General features: G+C 41.0%; 1 protein-coding gene across 11 annotated transcripts in view; it reads right to left on the bottom strand.

Annotated features, from left to right (window-relative positions):
• The window catches only part of LOC129323714 (sodium channel protein type 2 subunit alpha), an 82,925-nt gene extending 61,777 nt beyond the window's left edge, over window positions 1-21,148 (bottom strand). For 5 of the 11 annotated variants that reach the window (XM_054970312.1, XM_054970314.1, XM_054970319.1 and 2 more), the window contains exons 1-8: window positions 20,873-21,142; window positions 13,835-13,953; window positions 8,267-8,356; window positions 6,939-7,067; window positions 6,116-6,207; window positions 4,909-5,181; window positions 1,916-1,979; window positions 684-825 (exon numbers count right to left, since the gene is read on the bottom strand). In XM_054970312.1, coding sequence (XP_054826287.1) covers window positions 684-825; window positions 1,916-1,979; window positions 4,909-5,181; window positions 6,116-6,207; window positions 6,939-7,067; window positions 8,267-8,356; window positions 13,835-13,953; window positions 20,873-21,142 — 1,179 coding nt within the window. Of the gene's footprint in view, window positions 1-683; window positions 826-1,915; window positions 1,980-4,908; window positions 5,182-6,115; window positions 6,208-6,305; window positions 6,398-6,938; window positions 7,068-8,266; window positions 8,357-13,834; window positions 13,954-20,872 lie in introns of all 11 variants that reach the window. The other 6 variants (XM_054970313.1, XM_054970320.1, XM_054970322.1 and 3 more) reach the window with 3 other exon arrangements.
• Between the last annotated feature and the right edge of the window lie 1,280 nt (window positions 21,149-22,428).

The raw sequence follows: 22,428 nt of genomic DNA, 5'->3' as shown, positions 1-22,428 counted from the left end.
TGTATCTCACATTAAAAGGATCTCTGTTGGTACAAAACTGTCTAGGTGGAGCAACGGTCTGCAGGCTACAGCACAGATTGGTCATCTACCCATGCCCACACGATCAGCACTAAATCAATGAAGTGGTATTTGATACTAGTTTATGGACTTTATGTTTCAGGGATCAATTTTTAGAGTAAAACACAGATGGTGTAGTAGTATAATAGTGAAAAGAATGACCTGTGGTCTAGGAAATGTTTAACCTGCTCCTAAGAGCAACTTGAGGAGAGGGGAGGTTAGATGTTTATTGGGCAGGAACTGCAGTGGTATTGTAATGTTTATCTAGCCATCCTTACTAGTTTTACATCTGAGTGTATGGGATGGTTCTATACTGGTTGTAGTTGTTGTTCTGCGTTCTGGGGACATGGACTGTTTAACTGTTGTAACTGTTTTAAAAATCTGTGCTGGAAGCTGGGCTGGAGACTGCTTGGAAACCTTTTTATTCCTTAACTTGTTCCTTAAACAAGTGTGGTACAGTATCCCGATCCCAGTACCTCCGCCTCAGTCCCTCCCCCTCATCACTACTGCTTTTTGACATGAAAGTAAGTATCAGGAGATTCACGTTATGAAGCTCCCATTAACATCTTATAGGACTCAAAATAACTAGATACAGAAAGACACAGAACCTCCCGATGGAGCCTTACCAGCTGATAAAGATTTTCCCAGAAGTCCTGAGTCATCAGCCGAAAGAGAGACAAGAAGGCCCAGCTGAAGGTATCAAAGCTTGTGTAGCCATAGTTGGGATTCCTACCAGCTTTTACACACATATATCCTTCTGGACATTGGCTACAAAGTAGAAGAAAACCATCATTTTTTTAAAAAATAGCCCGTTCAACTGTGTTTTACTACAGGCTAGAGTTTGAACAAGACTAAGATTTCCCTGGGTGCAAGAATTTCCACTCACAGACCACAGTTTTCTGACCGCCCCAAATGGCAGCCTGATCATGGGAAATGTAGGCAGCTTGGCGGAATGTTGGACAAGTGACAGTTGAAAAGTCCATTGGACAGCAGTCGGAGAGCCAAGCTGCAAGACTAGGATGCCTACATTTCCCATCAAAACTTGAGGGAAGCTGACAAGTGTCCAACCTGTGCCTTTTGTCACTTGTAGTTCCGCTCTCAAACACCCCCCCCATCTTGTTCCTGAGGAGTTCCCTCTCCTCCACGAACAGGATTTTAAGGGGCATTTGGGGCTGTCACAGGGGGAGGGGGGCGAACAGCACTGTGTTAGTGGAAATCCTGCACTCGTAGAAATGCCTAGTTTGGATCTGAGCCAATGGGTTTATAAATCTACAGTAGAATGAGAATGATTCTCAGTTATGATTTTACTCTGCGATACAGTTCAAGAGAAGTCATTGCAAATGTCTAGAGGGTCAAAGCATTATCTTTCCAGCATTAACTACGAAATACTAGCCATTACACTCAATCTTTAAGCACTAAATGAAAGCAAGGGGGGGGACTGCCTTTAGACTTACAGTGCAATCCTATGGTGAGTTACTCTAGAGTAAGCCCATTGAAGTCAGTGAACTTAGACTGGAGTAACTCTCCATAGGACTGTCCTATTTGGAATTCCTTCCAAGGTTGAAAATGAAAAAACCAAAAATGTGAAATGGAGGGCAAAGGGAGATATTACTATCATATATGTTCTCCAGGGAAATATATATATTAAAAATAGTCCCTACACACATTTTCTTAATTTTCCCCTTTAATGTAGATACTAATCTAAACTTGATACTGACATTCAGCCAGGAGGCTTCAAAAATGGATAGAAATTTGAAATATGGTATATATTAAAAGCAAAAGTTTAACTATTCTTGTTTTAGCTGTAGCTGCCATACTCCACTGCAAGCCAAGAAAACATAATAGATCATTCGCTCACCCTGCATCTGAACTGTTGCCACAGAGCAAAGCATCGTTTTGTCCTTCTAAGAAGTAAAAGTGACCTGTTTTGGGAAAAAGAAGTAGAAAACATTGAATTGCACTAAAATTAACAAGCTGGACAAAAAATATCTTGCGGTACCTCAAAGTCTGAAAGATTTATAGTGCAATTCTAGACAGAGTTACATCTTTCTAAGTCCATTGAAGTCAACGGAAGGGTATCACTGTTTAGGATTAGAAAGCTTATCATTTCTGAAGAGTACAGCCCACTTTATCAGAGGATGTAGTCCATAAAAATTTATGCCACAACAAGTATTTGAGGTGCCATATAACACTGTTCACTGTTGTGGCTTCTGTGCTGTCGCACACAACGATGAGCAACAGTTATACAGCAAAATCTAAAAGAGTCCAGTAGGACCTTTAAGACTAACCAACTTTACTGTAGCATAAGCTTTCGAGAATCACAGTTCTCTTCTTGAAAAGCTTATGCTGTAATTCTCGAAAGCTTATGCTATAGTAAAGTTGGTTAGTCTTAAAGGTCCTACTGGACTCTTTTAGATTTTGCTACTACAGACTAACACGGCTAACTCCTCTGGATCTACAACAGTTATATAGGTAACTACAATCCTGTTTTTTCAGTTCAACAGACTATCATGGGATTTCTCTGTGCTTAAATGAAAGACATCCATTAAAAAAGGATAAATGATGCAATTTATAGCCGTAATTAAAGACCAGAATGAAAAAGACGTCTTGTCTTAAATTTCTTATAGATTGGAAAGAGTTATTGCAGCAACTATACTACAGAGACTTTGTATTCAAGATAGTTGGCCAAGATTATTTTTAAAAGACAGCTGATGGTTAATTTTTGCAAATTAGCAAAGAGCTCTACCAATATTGCAAAAAATACATGAAGTAGTAGGGTTAAGGTCATGCGCCTTTACTTTAGAATAGGCTCTGAACACAGTGGAACATACTTCCAGTTCAGCATAATAGGATTGAGGTGTAAATCCCAAAAGAGTTGTGGGGACAGAATATAAACAACACTGATGTGCCTAAGAGGTTCTTTCTGAGCACAGCCTACCATGGGTCAGATGTACACCGTCACTGGAAGCGTCACTGAAAACAACAGAATTAGACTGTTAAGCGGCTGTACTCAGCTGTACATCTGCTCGATGGGGCTCACTCCCCAGAAAGTGTCCTTAGGGCTGTTAATTGTGCCTGAGTTAAATCCCACTGATTTCAATGAGACTTTGCTGTAACTGTTTTGGCTGGATTGAGCTGTCTCATTCTCCTAATGTAAATGCGGCATCCAGTTGTAGGTTCAGATACTGGGCTGGATCCGGTTGACTTCTTTTACTTAATTAAGGTCCCATTTTAATTGTATTTTATTTTTATTATTTTAATAACTGTATTTTATGTTTGTAAGGTTTCTATTTTTACTGTTCTTAACTTTGTATTGTGACGGCCTTTGGCCATATACAATTAAACCTCCTCCTCCTCCTCCTCCTCCTCCTACTACTACTACTACTTAATCCTGCCAAGTTCATAGCCCCTTATCATAGCCCCTCTCTCACATGGCTTTTGTCTATGCTGGCCCCATGATCCTTAGGATAGCCTTTTTGAGCAGTAAAAGGAAACCCCATCCTTCCAACCTACAGCATTTTATATTGATGTTAAGGTACTTTTCAGCATTATATCCATCATTTCGTTACATTCCAATACACATTGGTAGGTAAATTATAAACCAGGATAGTCATACAAAAGCCTCATCTGAAGCAAGGCTATACTACATAAATTTATTTATTCATTTAATTTATAGTCCGCTCTCCCTACAAGCGGGGTCAGAGCGGATTTACATCATAAATTTAAAACAATAGAACTAGCAAACAACTTAAAACATTGGTAGCACTAGCAACCATAAAATACAGCACCAAAATAAACAATTCAACCATTATTCATGATGCAACCAATGTTATCCAATATAGCTAAATACAGTAGGGGTAGTTTGCGCTGAACTGACTAGTGCAAAACCAATGGGAGAATCTTGCCGTACTTTCTTGAAAATACATTGTGGCACTTTTATACATGCTGGATAATGCACTTTCAATGCACGTTAGCAACCATTTGTGAATGTTCGCCAAATTGCATTGAAAGTGCATTATTCAACATGCATGAAAGCAACCAGAACAGATTAAAGACCACTATTAGACACTGGATTGAGATGATGCATAGATAGTGCATTCCTCTTATGAGTAAAAGTTGTACACCTTAACTGTATCTCCTCTTTTCTGCCCATAAGGAGCCAGTAGACTCAGCTATGTATATTCAAATGGCTAGACATTTAAATTCACTTGGTTAACTGCTTTCCTAACAATGATGTCACAAAGGAATGAAACTTCTCTTCTGGACATGGGTAATATTGACCAAAATTATAATTGGGTAGTTGAAAGTAATTCACTTAAAGATCACAGCTTATATCCAATGAATGGCAAAGAGAAGCACACGGTTGTCCTCCACATTTCTCTCCCCTTTGCAGAGGAGGGGTGACTTGATTCCCCCCACCCCTTCTTACTGCAGCCCTCCAACCTACATGGCTAATTTTTTCAAAATTCAAAAGGAACCAAAGGAGAAGAGAGGAAAACAAGAGGAATTGGCATTTCTGTGGCAGTTTGTTGAATATAAATCAACTTCGATGAAACATTTGAGACTATAACATAAAAACCCTTTGATCTAAGTCTGACATGCTTTTAAATGCTCACACTTCCAGATGATCAGATGGCTTATTTTGAGCTAACCCTACTGAACATAATATTTCAAGAGGTGTTAACTTTTCGGTTCATTCGCAGAAATGAAATCAAGGGTGTCCACTCCAGAAGGACAAGCGAGAAGACTGTAGTCTAAAGTCATTAAATAATTTTGGAGAACAGTGACCCCTGTCTACAGTTGTGATCAGCAAAATAAAATTTTAAGTATTAAAATATCACCAATCCTTACTGTCATCATCGATGTATTCGTCCCAGTTAAACGTGGTCACGGTAGTATTAATAAATGTACCGTTTTCTCCCGCAGAACTATTGAAGTAGGAAGTAATGTTTATCTGAAAAGTAGAATTGTCTGGTGGCCAGATCAGACATTTATGCCTCAAGTTCCCCATGAAAAGCTGGAGCCCTATGAGTGCAAATACACTCAGACAAAACACAGTCAGGATCATTACATCCGAGAGTTTCTTCACAGACTGGATGAGGGCTCCCACAATAGTTTTCAGGCCTGTAAATGCAAAAGGGAGATTCATTATGATGTCATACTCTCCGTGTAGAGGATATCTATGTGAATGTACTTGATTTAGGTAAAAGTTCATGCAGAATGACAATGGAATGATTCCTAGGATGGTGACAAAAGATGGTTTCATGAAAAGCCTGTGAACATGAATGAGAAGCTGTGACACTTATGCCAGTTTAAAACTATGTGTGGAAATAAAACATAACATATATTTATATAAAATCACAGAAACATTTTGCCTATGCCCAAATGTGATTTTTGCTATCCATGCTCTCTCTCAGCTCTAGACGGAAAAAGTATACTACTTTCTTTTGCGGGTGTCTCTTGCCCAAACCATCATTGCAGAATCAGTATTTTAAAATGCTCTGTACAGGAATAAGACTATGTTTATTTTGTATATTTCATTAAGACTGTATTCAATTTCAAGGCATGAAACCAGGAATGGTTTGGAGAAGAAGGACATCTTTTAGAAAAGTCCCCATGCATGGCCCATGCTGTCCTTCATGTTTTGCATATCTCTACACATAATTTAAAAACTAAAAAAGAAAACTGATTGCAAGTTTCAGTCTTAAGTGCCTGCAACAAATGGTAAAATTTGCATCAATATGAAAGCCTCAATATATTGATCTTTAAGAGCAGAAAGCCTGATGTCATAAGATGCAAATCATATAGCCACTTACTGCCAATGTCTCATGCAAAAAATCTGTTAAACTCAAAGGCTGATTTGGGGGAAAAAAAATCAAGCTAAAATATTTAAAAAGCAAAGAATCACATTTCACCCAAACGAAAGGTTTTTGATTCCTGCTTTTTATTTTTGGCTTTACACGGTACAGCAAGCAACAAGGCTTATGCTCAAAAAAATGTGATTTCATCTTCAATGGCGTTTTAAAAAGTCAGCCTCCGTGTTTAACCTAGCTCTCACCTGGAATGACTGATATTGTTTTCAATGCCCGGAGAACTCTGAATGTTCTCAACGCTGAGACATTGCCCAGGTCCACAAACTCTGTCACATATCTGTAATAGGGGAGTTACACACACAAACACAATGACAGCACGCAAAGAACAATTGGAGATACAAAGGGGCCTGGCACTTCATACCGCTCACTTCTTACCTGGGATTACAGAAATAGTTTTCAAAGCTCTCAATACTCTGAAAGTTCGAAGAGCTGAAACATTGCCTAGGTTTACAAATTCTGTTACATACCTGTAGGATTAAATCACAGTTATTCAGAATTGAGGCAGAGCTTACGCTAATTATTCGGGGTCTTTCATCAAGACCTCATCCCCTTTGGCCGCTTTTGCCTTGTGTTTGATAATATGCTTTTCCTTATGGGCAACTAAAAATTAAATATCAATGAAGCCCATGACATTGTCCTGTATCCTACCACGCCATTAAGCAAAATCTGAAGCCTTCCTCCAGCCTTTGGCAGGCTACAGTCCATTGCTCTTTTCTTTTTAATGAAATAATTTGGGGATTTTTATGAGGTGGGCTTCCATTCTGGTGAACAGAAAGAAGAAAAGATACTGATATCAGCTGACAAGAGAATAAGAATAAGCTATGTTTTATTGTAGCCCTAATGGCAGACAAACCATTCTGGGTTCTGCAGCCCAGGGAAACTAAAATATAAAATTAAAAAGGGAATTTATTACAACAGGAAATCCTTCCTCCCTGTCAAATAAAAATTTCCACTTGTGACTAGGAATGGTAACCAACCCCATTAAATATCAAAGGAAAAAATACTTACGCAAATGTAATGACTGTGAAGTCGAGCCAGTTCCATGGGTCTCGAAGAAAAGTGAAACCCTCTAAACAGAAGCCCCTTGCAAGAATTTTTATTAGCGATTCAAAGGTATAAATTCCAGTGAATGTGTATCTATGGAAAACATTAGCATTAATTGTCAACAGGAAAAAAATAAGGAATGGTTTTAATACAATATTCCAAGTAACAAATCATTTTTTTAAAAAAAGACAACCAAAAAATATAATAGCTAAATATACAATAATAAAAATGACTTTCCAAGGGGAGAGGAATGAGCGCTCCTAAGCCGGAAATACAAAAAGTCCAGCTCCCAGCACTAAGTTGGAGCATCACTGGAGCCAGGGTGGACGGTGTGAGGGGGGTGAGGATGACTGAGCATTTGGGCCAGGATTGGCTATCCGATTAGCTAGGTGGCCCTTAAGTGGCATCCTGCAGCCCTGCCCCCCATGGGCCAAATGCATCGTTGGGAGCTTATGGTTGGCAGACCTGGGGGCTGCCGGTTTCCAGTTTGGTCTGTGACTCCTGTTGAAAAGAAGGGGCAGGAGGCACTCAGAGCTCTCGTCCAGCAACCCAGCTCTGATGGGTACAATTCTGAAGACTCCCTCAACAACAGATAGAGAATAACTGAGGAGGGGGATCAAAGTCAAAGAGGCAAGCAGTAGCTGATGGGCATTCTTTTTGGTCTACCATTCACTTTTTCTTGCTCTCCACTCTTTCCAACTGCTAAGGAACATTAACCGCTAAGGAGCGAGATAAGAGCTAAATAACAGGCAAAAAACCCATCCAAAGCCAGCTTGCTGTTCTCCTTGTGGAGGAAACACAATTTGTAGCCCAGCTCTCACCTGCACATTCACTTGAAAGGCCCTGATAAAACATTGAAAGCTGGCATTCTACTGGATGCTACATTCGAAATTAGACTCCAGCACTGTAAGTGGTACAGGGCATGAGCGAAGCAGAAAGGGAGAAATTCTGAACGCTCTAATTCTACTCTAAAGAAACAATGGAACTCTTTCAAAAACTTTGGGGCACTAGTTTGCTAACCATGAGCAATTAATTAAAAAGGGGCTGAAAAGTACCTTAACATCAATATAAAATCAAAACATATGAGAGCATAATAAAGCATCGATGCAATTACAACTCCGGCAGCAATTAAATGACAGCAGTAAAGTACAGGGATAAAGAACAACAAAAGCCTGCATGAAGGGCTCTAGTAATTAAAATCAATCATACAGGTTGTCACCCATTTTCGTCTCCTAGATGACTCTGTAGACACATCCTAGGTAATTATTGAATAGAAATTAACTTTGACTTACTCTACATTCTTTGTCCATTCCGGAGGGTTACTCATGGTCATAAATACACAGTTGGTCAAGATAGTGCACATAATGAGCATGCTGAATAATGTAGAGTACAGTTAAGGAAACACACAAACTAGAGAACTCATCATAAGCATTATACCACAATGCTGTATTTCTAAAATCACTACTATTTGCTGTTTGGCGAATACCCAGATTATATCTCAAATTCCTTACACCTGCTCCATAGTTAAAAGAGAACATTCAAGCACATTTTCTGAAACGTAAAAGAAATGAAGTTGATTTTTAAAAGAAATATACAAAAGTATAAAGTAAAAGCTAGTAGGATCTGCATTATGCAGATATACATTCATGAAGACATTTTATTGATTTATTTGTATAAGTGTTTCTATCTGAAACTTTCAGCCTAAGCTCCAAAGGTGTATTGTTTATTGAATGGCCCAGTTGCTGATTGTATTGACTTACACTGTGTAATCTGCCTGGAGTCTCAGTGAGAAAGTAAGATGAACGAATGAACGAACGAACGATAGATAATACAACCAGCATTAAAAGTAATAAAAGCAGAAGGAAACATGGGGCTTGTCTTGTATAAAAAGCACAGAAGAATACACCTTGCACCTAAAATCTACTGAAGCAGGTGTTAACTGAGAGCCAAGCTACAAGTGATGCCTTAGGTCGGTTTCGTTTTCTCAGCCATGCCGGACGCTCCTCTCGGCTGGTCCGGGAGGAAACGACCGGGCACCCTGACCGGGCGGCTAATCCGCTAGGATTAGCCCCCAGGACTCCCAGGGAGGGAGCCAGGGTCCGGGACGCGGCGGGAAGAACTCCCCGAAATCAATGCGGGGGGGGGGAATTGCCCGTTTGTCCCTATGGAGGCCGGCAGACGTGCGTGGCGCCTCGAGTGCCGCCGGGCAACGAGAAACGGCAAATAAAAGAAACAGGCGGAAGCCCGTAAACAAGCGAATCCCTTCTGTTCTACAAGCGTTTGTGAAGGAGAGGTTGATCTGAAGAAGACTCGTTCTTCCCCTTCGTTGAGTTCCAGAATTTTGTTGGCGCCCCCCCCCCCCCAAAATGGCAGCAAAGAAGCAAAGTCCCGCTCTCGGTAAGTCAATCTCAGCTACCTTGAAGGGGGAGTCGCTCGAAGAGTTGGTGCGCAGGGCGGTGGTGGAAGCCATAAAACCCTTTGTTGACAAGCTGAACGAAACTGATCAAAGGGTGGGCTTAATTGAAAGCGAAGTGAAAACCATTAAGGCAGCAGCGGGGGGGGCAGAGAAGTCTGCTCTGGAAAGTGCGTCACTTGTGAAGGCTACAAAAAAGAAGCTGAAGCTGGTTGAGAACCAGCTGATCGGGTTACAGATGGAACGAACGCAGACAATTTTGCGTCTCCAAAACGTGAAAGAGGAGGAAAAAGAGGATCTGTGGGAGGTGGTCTCGGAACTATTGGCGATACCCGCGAGGACGACTAAAGAAGAGGTTAAAAGCGCCATTTTGGAGGTCCGTCGGGCTTCTTCAAAATATGCAACAAAGCGACAGTTGCCTCGTGAGATCATTATTGACTTTTCATTTAAAAAGATTCGGGACACCATCCTATATAACTCATACAATGCGGATTTGGACCTTATGGGTTTGAAAGTCAAGATTTTGAAGGACGTTCCATTTCTAGTCCGGAAACGGCGTTTTAAATATAAAAAGTTTGCAGCTCTTCTGAGGGACCATGGAATAAAGTACAAATGGTTATTCCCGGAAGGAATATGGTTCAGATATAAAGATCAGGCCTATAAGATATTATCAGAAGATCAACTAAAGGATTTTGAGAATAAAAACCCAGAACTCTGCTGCACCAAGAACGAAGAAAAGGAGGAGCCGGGGGGGGGGGGGGGAGGAGGAGAGCACCGCAACAGCAGTTGCACAGAGAGAACTGCGTCCGGGACCTAGAAGGGGGAGGAAAGTTTAATCAGAATTTGAAATGTTTATTCTCTGTATGATTAACCACTCCATCATTATCCTATGGAGCTATTTTTGTATTATGACAGTATGAAGGGAAACATTGAAGTGTAGTGTTTAGTGTTTGTAGTTCATTCCCCCCCCTTTTCTTTTTCCACCCCCATTTGTCCCTTCCCTCTCCCCTTTCCTTGTGATAGTCTTGTGTAGTGTTTTGTAGTTATGAAAAATAAAAAAATTTATAAAAAAAAAAAAACAAGTGATGCCTTACACAGGTTTGACACTTGTCAGCTTCCCTCAAGTTTTGATGGGAAATGTAGGCATCCTGGTTTTACAGCTTGGCTCTCCATTACAGCTGCAAGTCCAGGATGCCTACATTTCCCATCAAAACTTGAGGGAAGCTGACAAGTGTCCAACCTGTGTCAGGAGTCACTTGTACCTTGGCTCTGAATGTCTGGAGAGATTCCACAATTGAGGCACCACCACTGAAAAGCCACTGACCAAGGTAATTAGAACCTCCAGTGGTAAGGATACCTGGAGGAAGGCCACTAACAGAGATCTTAAGGTATGGGCAGATTCATTTGGGGCACGAGTCATAATGATTACTTATCATTTCTTCTCAGTGTTTCTATGCTTTCAAGTGGGAAATTAACTGGTTCAGCTAAAAACCCACTGAACCCCTGGGGCTAAACCACTGCCTCATAAGGTATCACATATTTTATTTATTTACTTTGAATTTCTATTCTGCCCTCCCCACGAAGGGCTCAGGGCAGATGGTAGAATATACAAAGAACTTTGAATGTTAACCAGGAAAGGGGCTCAAATATAAATCAAAATAACATTTCATTTGTATGGATTGTGGGAAGATTTCCTAGTAATCCTATAAATACAGGAGGATTCAAGAATTTAATCCAAAACACTTTTTTTTTTTGCAAAAATTATATTTTGATACAGTTCCTCCCTGCTATTCCTGCTGTGGTAGCTAGATCAAACTAACAATTCCGGTCTCTTTGGGGACAGAGTCATTGGGTTCCTGAATATGATTGGAAGGCACATGACACAGCAACTCTGTTGATGCTAAGCAGGTGTTGGCCTGGATGGAAGACCTCCTTGATAGAAGAAAGGCAGGATAAATTTAAAAAGTGGATGTCTTCAGTACAGCCCTATTTTTGCCAAAGGTAAAGGAAAGTTGTTGTATGGAAACTTGGGTTGGTCCAAGTAAGGGGACATCTGCCAATATGGAAAATACCAAGACTCAAATGAGAAAAGTGGTTGGGTTCATGTTGGTCTTCACAATTAGCAGAGCTTCTTGCTCTGTAATAGAAACATCTTCCGTGCTGCAAGTAGTATCTACTCAAAGGTACACCTCTACACAAAACTAAAGTTACTCAGACATGAGAGGAAGTAAATGACCACATGATGGCACTACAAACTAAGAAAATGTTTAGAGCTGCTTTATTTTAGGACTATATATATTTTCAACTTTTAAAAATTGATTTGTATCGCATCCTTCCTGTGCAATGCTCATAGCAGTTTACAAGGAGTCCCCAGGACATGCACAGAGTTGCTTAGCTTTGGTGACAGGAATCCATGTGGTTCCTTTGGGCTTTTCTCTAAAGATTTTGACAGCTGTTTTGATTTGGTGACATTTAATAACAAAAGTGCAGTTGGTGCTTCTGCCGAGGAACATGAGTGGCAGAGTTGGAAGTGTTGTGTAGTCTCCTCTGTTTATTCATTGGGACTTAGATACTGGAATTGCCAACTCCCTTCAATCCCTTCCATTAACCGAAGCCTGGATTTTGACTCTTGGAGATGCTTCCTTCTTCTTCTTCTTAGCTTAATCCATTCTCCACTACAAATTTGTAAGATGCTTGTTGCTTGGCTCAGAAGCAGAGATCTTATAACTTGGCAAGCCAACACTTCCTGACATAAATATTTCCAGCACGTTATCTTTTTATTTGTCCTATTGCTTGATATCTTTTTAAAAATTAACTCATATATTCATTACATTTTTACTTCATTTTTTCTCTAAAGAGGTGAAACAACACTGTGAGGCAGATAAAATGGAGAGAGACTGACTTGTCCATGACTGCTCAGTGAGCTTCCCACAGCATAATCCTAAAAGGAGTTACACACATCTAAGCCCTCTGAGTATAACGGACTTGGGAGGGCATAACTCTGTTTAGGATTATACTGTGAAATTAGCACTGATTTAACTGGATCTACAGTTAATCAGGTTAAACACATGCAAGTTAAGGTACATTGTTTGACTTAGGGGGTTTAATCCCCCAGTGAATTTCCATGGACAGAAGGGGGTGGCGTTCCTTATTGCCAATTCTTCCTTCTGCTGTAGACTACCAACTACTTCCTGTATGAGTGGGGCACTGTATGGGTGGGCCAATAGGTAAAAAGCACCCCCTCCATTTGCCTGTGAAAATCTTTAATGGGACCCGAGCGATGTGATGTGTGTGTACTTATACACTGTTGTGGTGATAGAAACATAAGCATGTTTCAGTTTTTCTAGAGAGATAGTCTCAGCGTAATCAACAAGACTAATCTGTTGGGATGCAATGTTTGGGGGCTGCAATATGTGGGCATAAGTGTCTATACTCTCACATAATGGGCAAAGTTTACCAAGCAAACCTGCTGTACTTGGTTCATTTCAATAGACTGCATGTGTGAGCTGCAATCCCTTGGCTGAAGGAAGAATGCACCTCAGACTACAAACCAGCCCTGAGTTTCTTTGCCTAGCCATCATACTCCTTATGAATCATCCAATTCCAATTCAGAGCACTCCCAATACAATATTATTTTCTGAAGGTAGCAGCAAAGTCCTGACTAATACAATACAAGCTGTAAATGTATCATAAAAAAGGTTGTATTGGATTGACTTGAATATTTTCTGTTGAAGCCTATGAGAGCGTAAAGCATCAGATACATAATGTACCAGTTGCCTGCAAAGTTATCTTCACTCAGAATCTCAGTGTGTTGCATAATATTCTGGGGCATGTTCTAAAGGCACACAACAGATCTCATGCAGGGTGGGCTAGGCTTTGCTGCTGCCTCATTTGAACTGAGAGTGAGATATACAAGAGTCCAAGACCCACTCCTCCAGTCCACTAGGGAGGATCGCTAGTACTAGGGGAACTGTTGTTCAAAGAAGGGTTCACCATTACTGAAATACCAATGATCTCCTTGTGGACGGTCCAAGAAGCTTCCCCAGAGCTCCCCAAAACACAGCCTAAAAACCATGAAAATGAACATTTCCTATGTGCAAAGAAAGGGAAGAAGACGGAAACGGGGGAGTGAGGGATGCCAATACATGAAAAGAAAGGATGAAATGAAAAAGAGCAAAGTAAAGAAACAGAAGCGGGTGGTGGAAGGATAGCTGTTTCGCTCTCATAAGAGAGCCCTGCTTTCCAGCGGTAACCTTTATAAAGCTGCAGATACAGAAATGGGGAATAGGAAGGGGAAGAAACTTAAAGGGAAAAACCAGAGGGTAAAAAGATTGCTGATATATTGTTCATAACATCCCCGAAACAGAATGCCTGAGAATGATCCAAACACTGATAAACAGAATAGTATTATTTCATTCACTGTGAACCAACCATTTGAAAAGGATATGAATGTACCAAAATTTTAATAGCTATTTTTCTAACAGGGTTGAAAGGCGTTAACAGGTACACAGCAGAGGTGGCACTGAATCGGAAGATCGCCTTCCCTCTATTCAATACTATAAATGTCTGGAAGAAAAAAGAAACACAGAAGGGGGAAAGGGGGAAAGGAGCATGTAATAATGCCCTGCACATCACTCAAACTGTCCCGGGCAAAAAGTTGGTTATGCTTTAACGTTACCAGCATGAAGAAAAAAGTATTCCTCTATAAACAAAACCCTTCCCATCCAGTCAAGTCTAGGTCCACCTCATCTTGTGGGGCCCAAAGGACTGGATTAATTCAGTCTGGTGCTGGTCAGAACCCAGTTCCAAGTGCCCCTCCCATTTGTAGCCATAAGTATGCAATCAGCTTAGAAATAAAATGCAACAGTACTTACATACATAGAGCAGTGTACATATATGAAGAGTCTTCTTCCCACCCAGTTAGGGATGCCAGCCTCCAGGTAGTGGCTGGAGATCTCCTGGAATTACAACTGGTCTCCAGGCCACAGAGATCAGTTCACATGGAGAAAATGGCTACTTTGGGGGGTGGACTCTATGGAATTATGCCATGCCAAGGTCTTTTCCCTCCCCAAACCCAACTTTCTCCAGGTTTCACACACACACACACACCAGATCTCCAGGAATTTCCCAACTTGGAGCTGGCAACCCTACACCCAGTAGCAAGAAGTAGATGGTATTTGGATGGACAGGGCTGCTTTGTTTCCATTTAGAGCTATGACTACAAATCATGTTCTCATCGAAGTGGAACTAGAGGTGTGCTACATTTAACAGCTTCACAGTGCAATCCAAAGCGGAGCCACTGCATTCAAAGCCATGGGCTTAGAAGGATGCAACTCTGCTTAGGACTGCACAGTCAGTCACAAAGCAGTGAAATGTAAACTACTGCTGCAACGTGAGTTGTCTTTATTTCTTCACCATGACCCTATGCAGAGTAAGATTTACCTTGAACCCACTGAAATGAATGGCTTTGGCATGCTTCTCTCTGTATAGGATCACAGCATTTGCCAGATCAAGAGAAGTGGGTTAAAGCTTCTGAGTTTAAGAGAAAATGGCTCTATTTAAGCAATCAGAGACCATGGATTGGTTCATGAATGTGAACGGCTTGCACATGCTCTCTTCTGACACTAACCCAATAAGGGATCTCAAGGAGGAGAGTTAACTTGTGCTCCATGGGTAGTATTATTTTTGCTGCAAATTTCACATTAATATTTTTAAAAAATGTTACATTTTTGGAAAATAACCAACCTAATGCCTGTTCATTAGCACCTGGAAAAATGCATTATGTGAACAGTCAGGAAGGATTGCATGGAAGACGCTCACTAACTGGCAAGTCTACAAAAGAATGACTATTTGACGTTGTGTACACAAACACGCTGCATTCAAAAAAAGCAGTTAACAACTTTATGTAGCCATTGCCTACAATCCAACAGATTTAAGTCCCTCCACCTTTAAAGCGGCAGCATTGGAGTGGTTTATTAAATATCCTCAAGTTATGTATAAAATCTTAAACCTTTGTAAAATGATCTATTGAATCATCGTACATTTTGAACAGGAGAAATACTGACATTGTTAATAGTTTCAGAAGGCCTTATTCTCAGGTTATTCATTAATCATTATCAGGGCTTTTTTTCAGATGGAACGCAGTGGAACGGAGTTCCGGCACCTCTTGAAAATGAGTCACATGGCTGGTGGCCCCGCCCCCTAATCTCCAGACAGAGGGTAGTTTAGATTGCCCTCTGTGCCGCTGGAGCAGCACAGAGAGCAATCTAAACTCCCCTCTGTCTGGAGATCAGGGGGCGGGGCCACCAGCCATGTGACCATTTTCGCCAAGGGCAATTTAAACTTAAAAAAACTCCCCCCTTGTTCCAGATGACCCAAAGTGATGTCATTGTGTGGTCCTGTGCTGGCAACCCACTGAGTTCCACCACCTCTTTTCCCAGAAAAAAAGCCCTAATCATTATTACGCTTAAAGACGAGTGGTTAGAAATGGTTTATTGCAACAATAAAAGTAGAAAGTACCCGACTACTCCAGCCATGACTTTCTTTTCCTATCACATTCATTGGAAGTACTTAGATATTTATCTTCACCTGAAAGAGAATAAACGCTGCAACAACTACAATAGCTGTTTTCCTTTATGCCCGCCAAAATTGCAATTTATATTTCCCTGCCAGGTTTTCATGGATGCCAATACGTTTACCCTCCCAGTTCCATTGAATTGCCTATGCTGTCACCTCAGTGTTGAGAGAACAAAAGGGCCACACCAATCTCAGCCATAAAAAACAGACAAAAAGCTGGTGGTGTAAAACAAGGAAAAATATTTTATTGTTCAGGTAAAAAAATTCCCTACATGTTTTGCAGTAGCGTTTCTTCAGGGGAATCTTTCATCTCTACAGCAAGAGCGTGCAAAGACAGTAGAAAATATTCTTCCTTGTTTTGCACCGCTGCCTTTTTGCCTGTTTCCTTACCTCAGTGTTGAGCCATCTACAGCAATGAAACAGCCATTTATGTTTTATTCACAATTCTTTTGAAACTGATCCGTGATGTTTTTTTAAAAAAAACTGCTTCCTTGTTTAGAAACAGAAGAAATCTCAACCTATATATAATTCTTGACCTAGAAAACTTGCCTTTTCTATTTCATCAATCTCTTATGCCAGTGAGATACTTAAAAAAAATATGTATGGGGGCAGAATTATGGTCGTCTCTGCTCAGGGTGAGGTGAAAGGAATGCCATTCTCTCTTGTTCCGAGAGAGCCATGATAGGAACATCTGTGTTCATTAGCTGCAACATGGACCAGCCAGCTCTGCTAGCAATACTGTGGATCCCAGAGGACATATAAGGAAGGCAAGCTAACTCCATTCAGCATTAACCAAAACCAGAGGGCAGGCTAAAGAAGAGCATGTTACACCTTGCATACAGAATAGAAAGTATGGAGGTTGATTGTCTTGTATTGTCAGTCTTTAAAAACGCAAGTCTCTCTTTCTATAGCTTCATATCTTCTCTGGCTTTTAAACACCATGCTCAGATTCCTTCCAGGAATCTGCTCAGAACAAGATGTTATAATGAAGCTGTTCTTCTGATCTTTCAATGAAATCCTAAGAAGAGTTACTCCTGTCTAAGCCTGTTGATTTCATTGGACTCAGACTGGAGTAACTCTCTGTAATGATTCCAAGTAAATGGGTGCATGTGTCTTTAAGTGTTTGGTGAGATAGGTGAAGAGTGGGGGGTGAAAGAGAGAGATGAGTGAGTGATATGATTGAGTGATGATGACAGAGAGTGGGTGGAGTGAAGGCAGTTTTCAGTTACTGAGGGAGAGAAAAAGATTCAGTCAGGGCAAGAGAGGCGAGCTGTGTGCAGCCTGAGTGTGTTCATGTATTTGTGAGGGAAAGGCAACCTGAGTGGAAGCCTGAACTGAGTGTGTCTGTGAGACTATATATTCATTCTATTTGAAGCAGGAAAACTGTGTGTGCGCCTGAGAGAGAAAGAATTGAGAGAGAGAAGAAAGCAGGCTAGCTGTGTGCTGCCTGAATATGTTGGAGTGTTTATGAGAGAAATATTACCTGTGTGGAACCTGAACTGAGCATGTTTGTGAAAGGACACTCAGTCAGGGAAAGAGAGGCCAGCTGTGTGAATGAGAGTAAATGAAGTAACTTTAAGAACTAAAAACTACTTTTATGAAACCAATACGCTTCTTGAAAAATAAACATTTATTTTGTTTTATTATATCCCAGTGTAGCTGTCATTGCTATATCCCATTCATATCCTCAGGGCCACATAGAACCACGAAGGAGCCTGATGCTTAAACACATTACCAAAGGGGAAATTTGAATAAAATATTTTGGAATAATACATTCCTGGTGGCAGCAAACTACCCAGAGGGTATAAGGGGAAGATTAAAAGAAAAATCTACCCCAAAGAAAGTGAAGATCATAACACTCTCCTTATGATTTCTCTGTTGCACAAGGAATTTTTGCACTTCTTTTTCACAGCATTTTCTCTTCCACTCTGTGAAACGGCACACAAGTTATCCAGGGACCAGAGTTAGGAAGGCAAATTCTACAATCCTCATCCACTTTGTAAATCATCTTGTATAGGGGGGATTTAAAAAAAAACCATTTGACATCTTGACCACCCAAATTGTAAAAAGTGGCTACCACAGCGACTGACAAAATAATCCTGTGTTTCACACAGAATTGCCTGTCTCTCTGCAGCAATTTATCTTAAAAATCTTACATGACTGGATTTTGAAAATGGAGAGAGGGGAAGTAATATAAACTATGTAGGACTGCTATCGGCTCTTTTTCATTGTCAAATGTGCATACAGCTTAATCCACCTTTTAAAAATCTAATTCATTTCCAAAGGACTAATTTGTCATATAGCATCTTCATACAATGTATATTGGCTTTGAAAAGTAGGGTTAGATGGATTCACACAGGTCTATCAACAGGCACAATAGCAACCAGGGGTCATTTTGTAGAAAAAGAGCTGGAGGAACTCATTAGCATAACTCATTAGCATATGCCACACCCCCTGACACCTATCCTGGCTGTTTTGGACCCAATCCTGGCCATTCAGGGCCAAAATTGGGCCCAAAATGGCAAAAATGGGCTGAAAATGGCAGAAAAGGGGCCCAAAATGGTCAGAATTGGGCTGCTGCTGAGTGGGAGAGTGATCCACCACCCGTCAGAGGCCCGATCTGGGCCGTTTCGGCCCCAATCCAGACTGAAAAGGGCCCAAAATGGTCGAGAGTCAGGTGGGTGGGGCCACCTGACATGTGATCTCTTTGGGGAACTACCGGAACTCTGTTCCAGCGCGTTCCCCCTCGAAATGAGCCCTGATAGCAACTAAACCTCTATCTACAGAGGCTGTAGCTCTGAATACCAAATAATAGGGAAATGCCATCACCTAAGTTTCTTTTCAGAACTCACAAATAGAAGGAAACAGAGTTTGGAATAGATGGGCCTTTGATTCTGACCCAGCAAGGCAATTCTTTTGTTTCCATATCCCATCTTTCTGTTGCACTTTCCATATGCTTTATAAAAAGTCTTTGGCAGTACATTCCTAAGCAGAATTGCACCCTTCTAAATCTATTGAAGTAAATGGGTTTAGAAAGGTGTAGCTCTACTTAGGATGGCATTGTAAAAATTGCTTCTATTGAGCTGTCCCGTCAAATAGGATTGGTTTATGCTGAGTCCTCCAAAGGGAAAAATCTGAGCTAATGGAAGGAATCAAAGTCATCTGTGTAAGCTGCCCGTGTATTGCTTTGAAAAGCCAAGTGAAAGTATAATCTCTTGGTTTCTAATTAAATAGTATGCATCCATCCTGTCAAATCAATGATATTACTAGCCAGGTTATAATGCTCAATAGAATAACTGTTTTTTAATTTATAGAAATGGGTCAGGAGGGAGATAGAAACCTTATCTGCCTTTCAGCTACAAACTGCCCTTTGCTGTACAGTAAACCCTCTTCAGAATTTGTGCGACTTTTGGACAGTTTAACTTTGTGGCTCCTAACATCCTCCCCATTCTCTATTGTATTGTTTGTTGAACGTGCCAGCCGTTGATCGTATTGACTTTCACTGTGTAGTCTTTGTTAAATCTCAGTGAGAAAGGTGGTCCAAACAAGCCAACAAACTTGCTGGCCAGTCTCTGCCTGATGTAGAGCAGAACCACAAGTGACAAAAGGCACAGATTGGACACTTGTCAGCTTCCCTCAAGTTTTGATGGGAAATGTAGGCAGCTTGGCGGAATGCTGGACAAGTGACAGTTGAAAAGTCCATTGGACAGCAGTCAGAGAGCCAAGCTGCAAGACTAGGATGCCTACATTTCCCATCAAAACTTGAGGGAAGCTGACAAGTGTCCCATCTGTGCCTTTTGTCTCTTGTGGTTCTGCTCTTAGCCACTTGGGCGGGAAGTGCCAGTAAGGGCAAAGAGGAATACAGAAAAGGTGGCCAAGAGTCGTGTATGGAGTGTACGGGTAGGGGATCAATGAAAAAAAATCACAAACCTAAGCCCAGGGCAGAGAGAGGAGACTATCAAGACATGGAGAAGGAAGGTGTCCCCTTTTGGATACTTGTGGCCACTTGGCATGATATGGGTGTATCCTGTGTGGTTATGAGGTACATTCATCACCTTTCCCCTCCACCTGCCCTCTGCAGGGAACCATCCTTGGAGTAGGGAATTGATCTTCAACCTCTATAGGCCTACACAGGTTAGGAAGGCTGTGAACATCATTGTACAAGCCTTGTACTTGCTCAGAGATGGAGACTGTAGGCAGGGGAATGGTGCCACCTGTAGAATGGGCTCCCCTGAGCCTAATGGTTCACAGTGTTTTGTGGTTAGAATGGCCCTGGAGATGGTAGTTCTGGCACTGCACATCTGCAACATCCGAGCCAATGATAGGATAGTTCCAAAACTACGAGAGTCGTCCTAAGCAGCTCCATGCAGAATCCTACCAAGGTCTATTCTGTGAAATTCTTCTGCTGGGAAAATGTTCTTAAGATTGCACTATGAAGCCACTTTTTATATCCTCATTGCACAGAAAAGATGCAGAAAGGGTCCAAGGAGAGGCACTACATACAATTCATAATAAAAACACTGATCCTTCCACCGAAATTTTGCTGCTAGTATCACTGTTAATAAAAATCTCTGTGCATCCATGCCTCAATCATTTCCCAGGTGTAAAATAAGGCAAGTAATAATTACAGTAAAATATCCGGTGTATTTTAATAAACCTGTTTCACCACACGTAAACTCAGGAGGATACCTTGTCAACACTAAGATCCCTGCACAGAGAGACTGTTTGTGAACTGCATCGGTGAACTGAGAAAGTACACAATGGTAATAATTACTACGTATAGAAGCTTAAGCATCTGCAATGATCATGTTCCAACTATTGGCTAAAGAGTACTCAACTGAAGCATCTGTGGAGTTTTGGTCCTACCAAACTCCACTGGAATTATGTTAAACTCACAGTGTGCACTCACTTTTTTGTTAAGGTAATATGGGTCCAGGTCCTCCAAGGGCTCAGACACCATTCCTGGAGGGATGTCTCCATAAATAAAGGGCAGCGATTTGCCAGCCTCCAAGTCACTATTGGGTTTGGGTCCATTTTCATCATCGTCGATGTCTTTGCGTTCTTGTTTGGACTTCTTAGCTTTTTCCTCGGCAATACGTTGTTCAATAGCTGCCAGCGATTCTCTCGTGAAAAAGTGGAAGCTGTCAGGTCCTGGTGGTACCAGCACTGATTGTGCCATCTTTTCATCCTGCACCTCTTAATTACTGTTGTGCCCCATGCATAAAAAAATGCTAGGATTAAAACACACACACATAAAAGAAGATTAGAACTACGTTCTGTGCAAGGAAATGACAATACTTGCATAGCTTTGTCTGCTGGGCAGCTTATTAACTGGGCTACTTAAAATGTGAGAGTTGTACGCTTTGATGTTCATTCATTCATTCTCCTTTAAGCCCATTTTCTTTCTCATTTGCAACAGATATTGCAACAGTTGAGGGGGGGGGGGCGGCTTCCAAACTCTCCTCAATTTAACTCCTGTAAAGTGGACTGGCAACAATCAAAAGAATCTTTTGCATCGACTACAAGTATACTTCTTTATATGATTTACTATGACTATTATTCATACAGTCCTATTAGTGCACATGGCACTTAATAGAGAGATATAAGAAAAAGATTTATGTTCTCAGGTCCCTGCCCTAAGAGGAAGCGAGAAGCAAGGATTACAAGAAATGAATGGAATTATATTCATTCTATCATTCCATAGTACAGTGCATTATTTTGTCATGAATTCTCTCATGCAGGGCTTAGTTAACTGAATCAAAACACATTAGGGCTCAGCCTCAGTCAATATTCATTAATGATATTGATAGAAAAGGGTTGAGTTGTAAAATAACTGGAAAGAGTACCTCTGAGCATAAAATGGAAACAGTACCTCTGAGCATAAGTGAATAACATCCGACTCCTAACATCTTGGATTAGTTCCAAATCAAGGAACATAGCTTTAATTCCAGGCAGCACCTCTGTTTTATTTATCTGTCTGGCATATTTCTATCCCACCATTCTTCCATGGTGTTTTGGGTGGTATATATGGTTCTCCCTTTCCCATTCTGTCCTCACAACAATCCTGTGAGGTAGTTAGTCCTCTAATCACTACACCACTTTGGCCCTGTCTATTTTTGTCTGCCATAGAAAATATATGGCAAATACAATGCCCACAGCTATTATTGAAGATACAAGCGAAAGCTCATTTTAAAGCATACTCCGTGACTGCGGTAAAGAAACAATACTTTTTTACCACCATTGCATCTGTATTATGCACACTGAAGTTGTTCCAAATGGTCAGAAGCCTGTTGGGCTCTGGCCTGCAGGAGAAGAGGGACTACTCAGTGGCCTGATGTGACCATTTGTTCAACACTTTGCAGAAAAAAATCTCTGGTGTCCATGCCAACTTGGATTCTACATTAGCAAGGTCAGATGGTGCCAGGGTACTGGCCTGTCCAGCTGTTTGAGATACTTTTCAGTCCA

Source organism: Eublepharis macularius, chromosome 2, assembly GCF_028583425.1.
Source record: "Eublepharis macularius isolate TG4126 chromosome 2, MPM_Emac_v1.0, whole genome shotgun sequence".
Classification (NCBI taxonomy): Eukaryota; Metazoa; Chordata; class Lepidosauria; order Squamata; family Eublepharidae; genus Eublepharis; species Eublepharis macularius.
The sequence above is the reverse complement of the archived record's forward strand: the minus strand, read 5'-3'. Positions and strand labels throughout refer to the sequence as shown.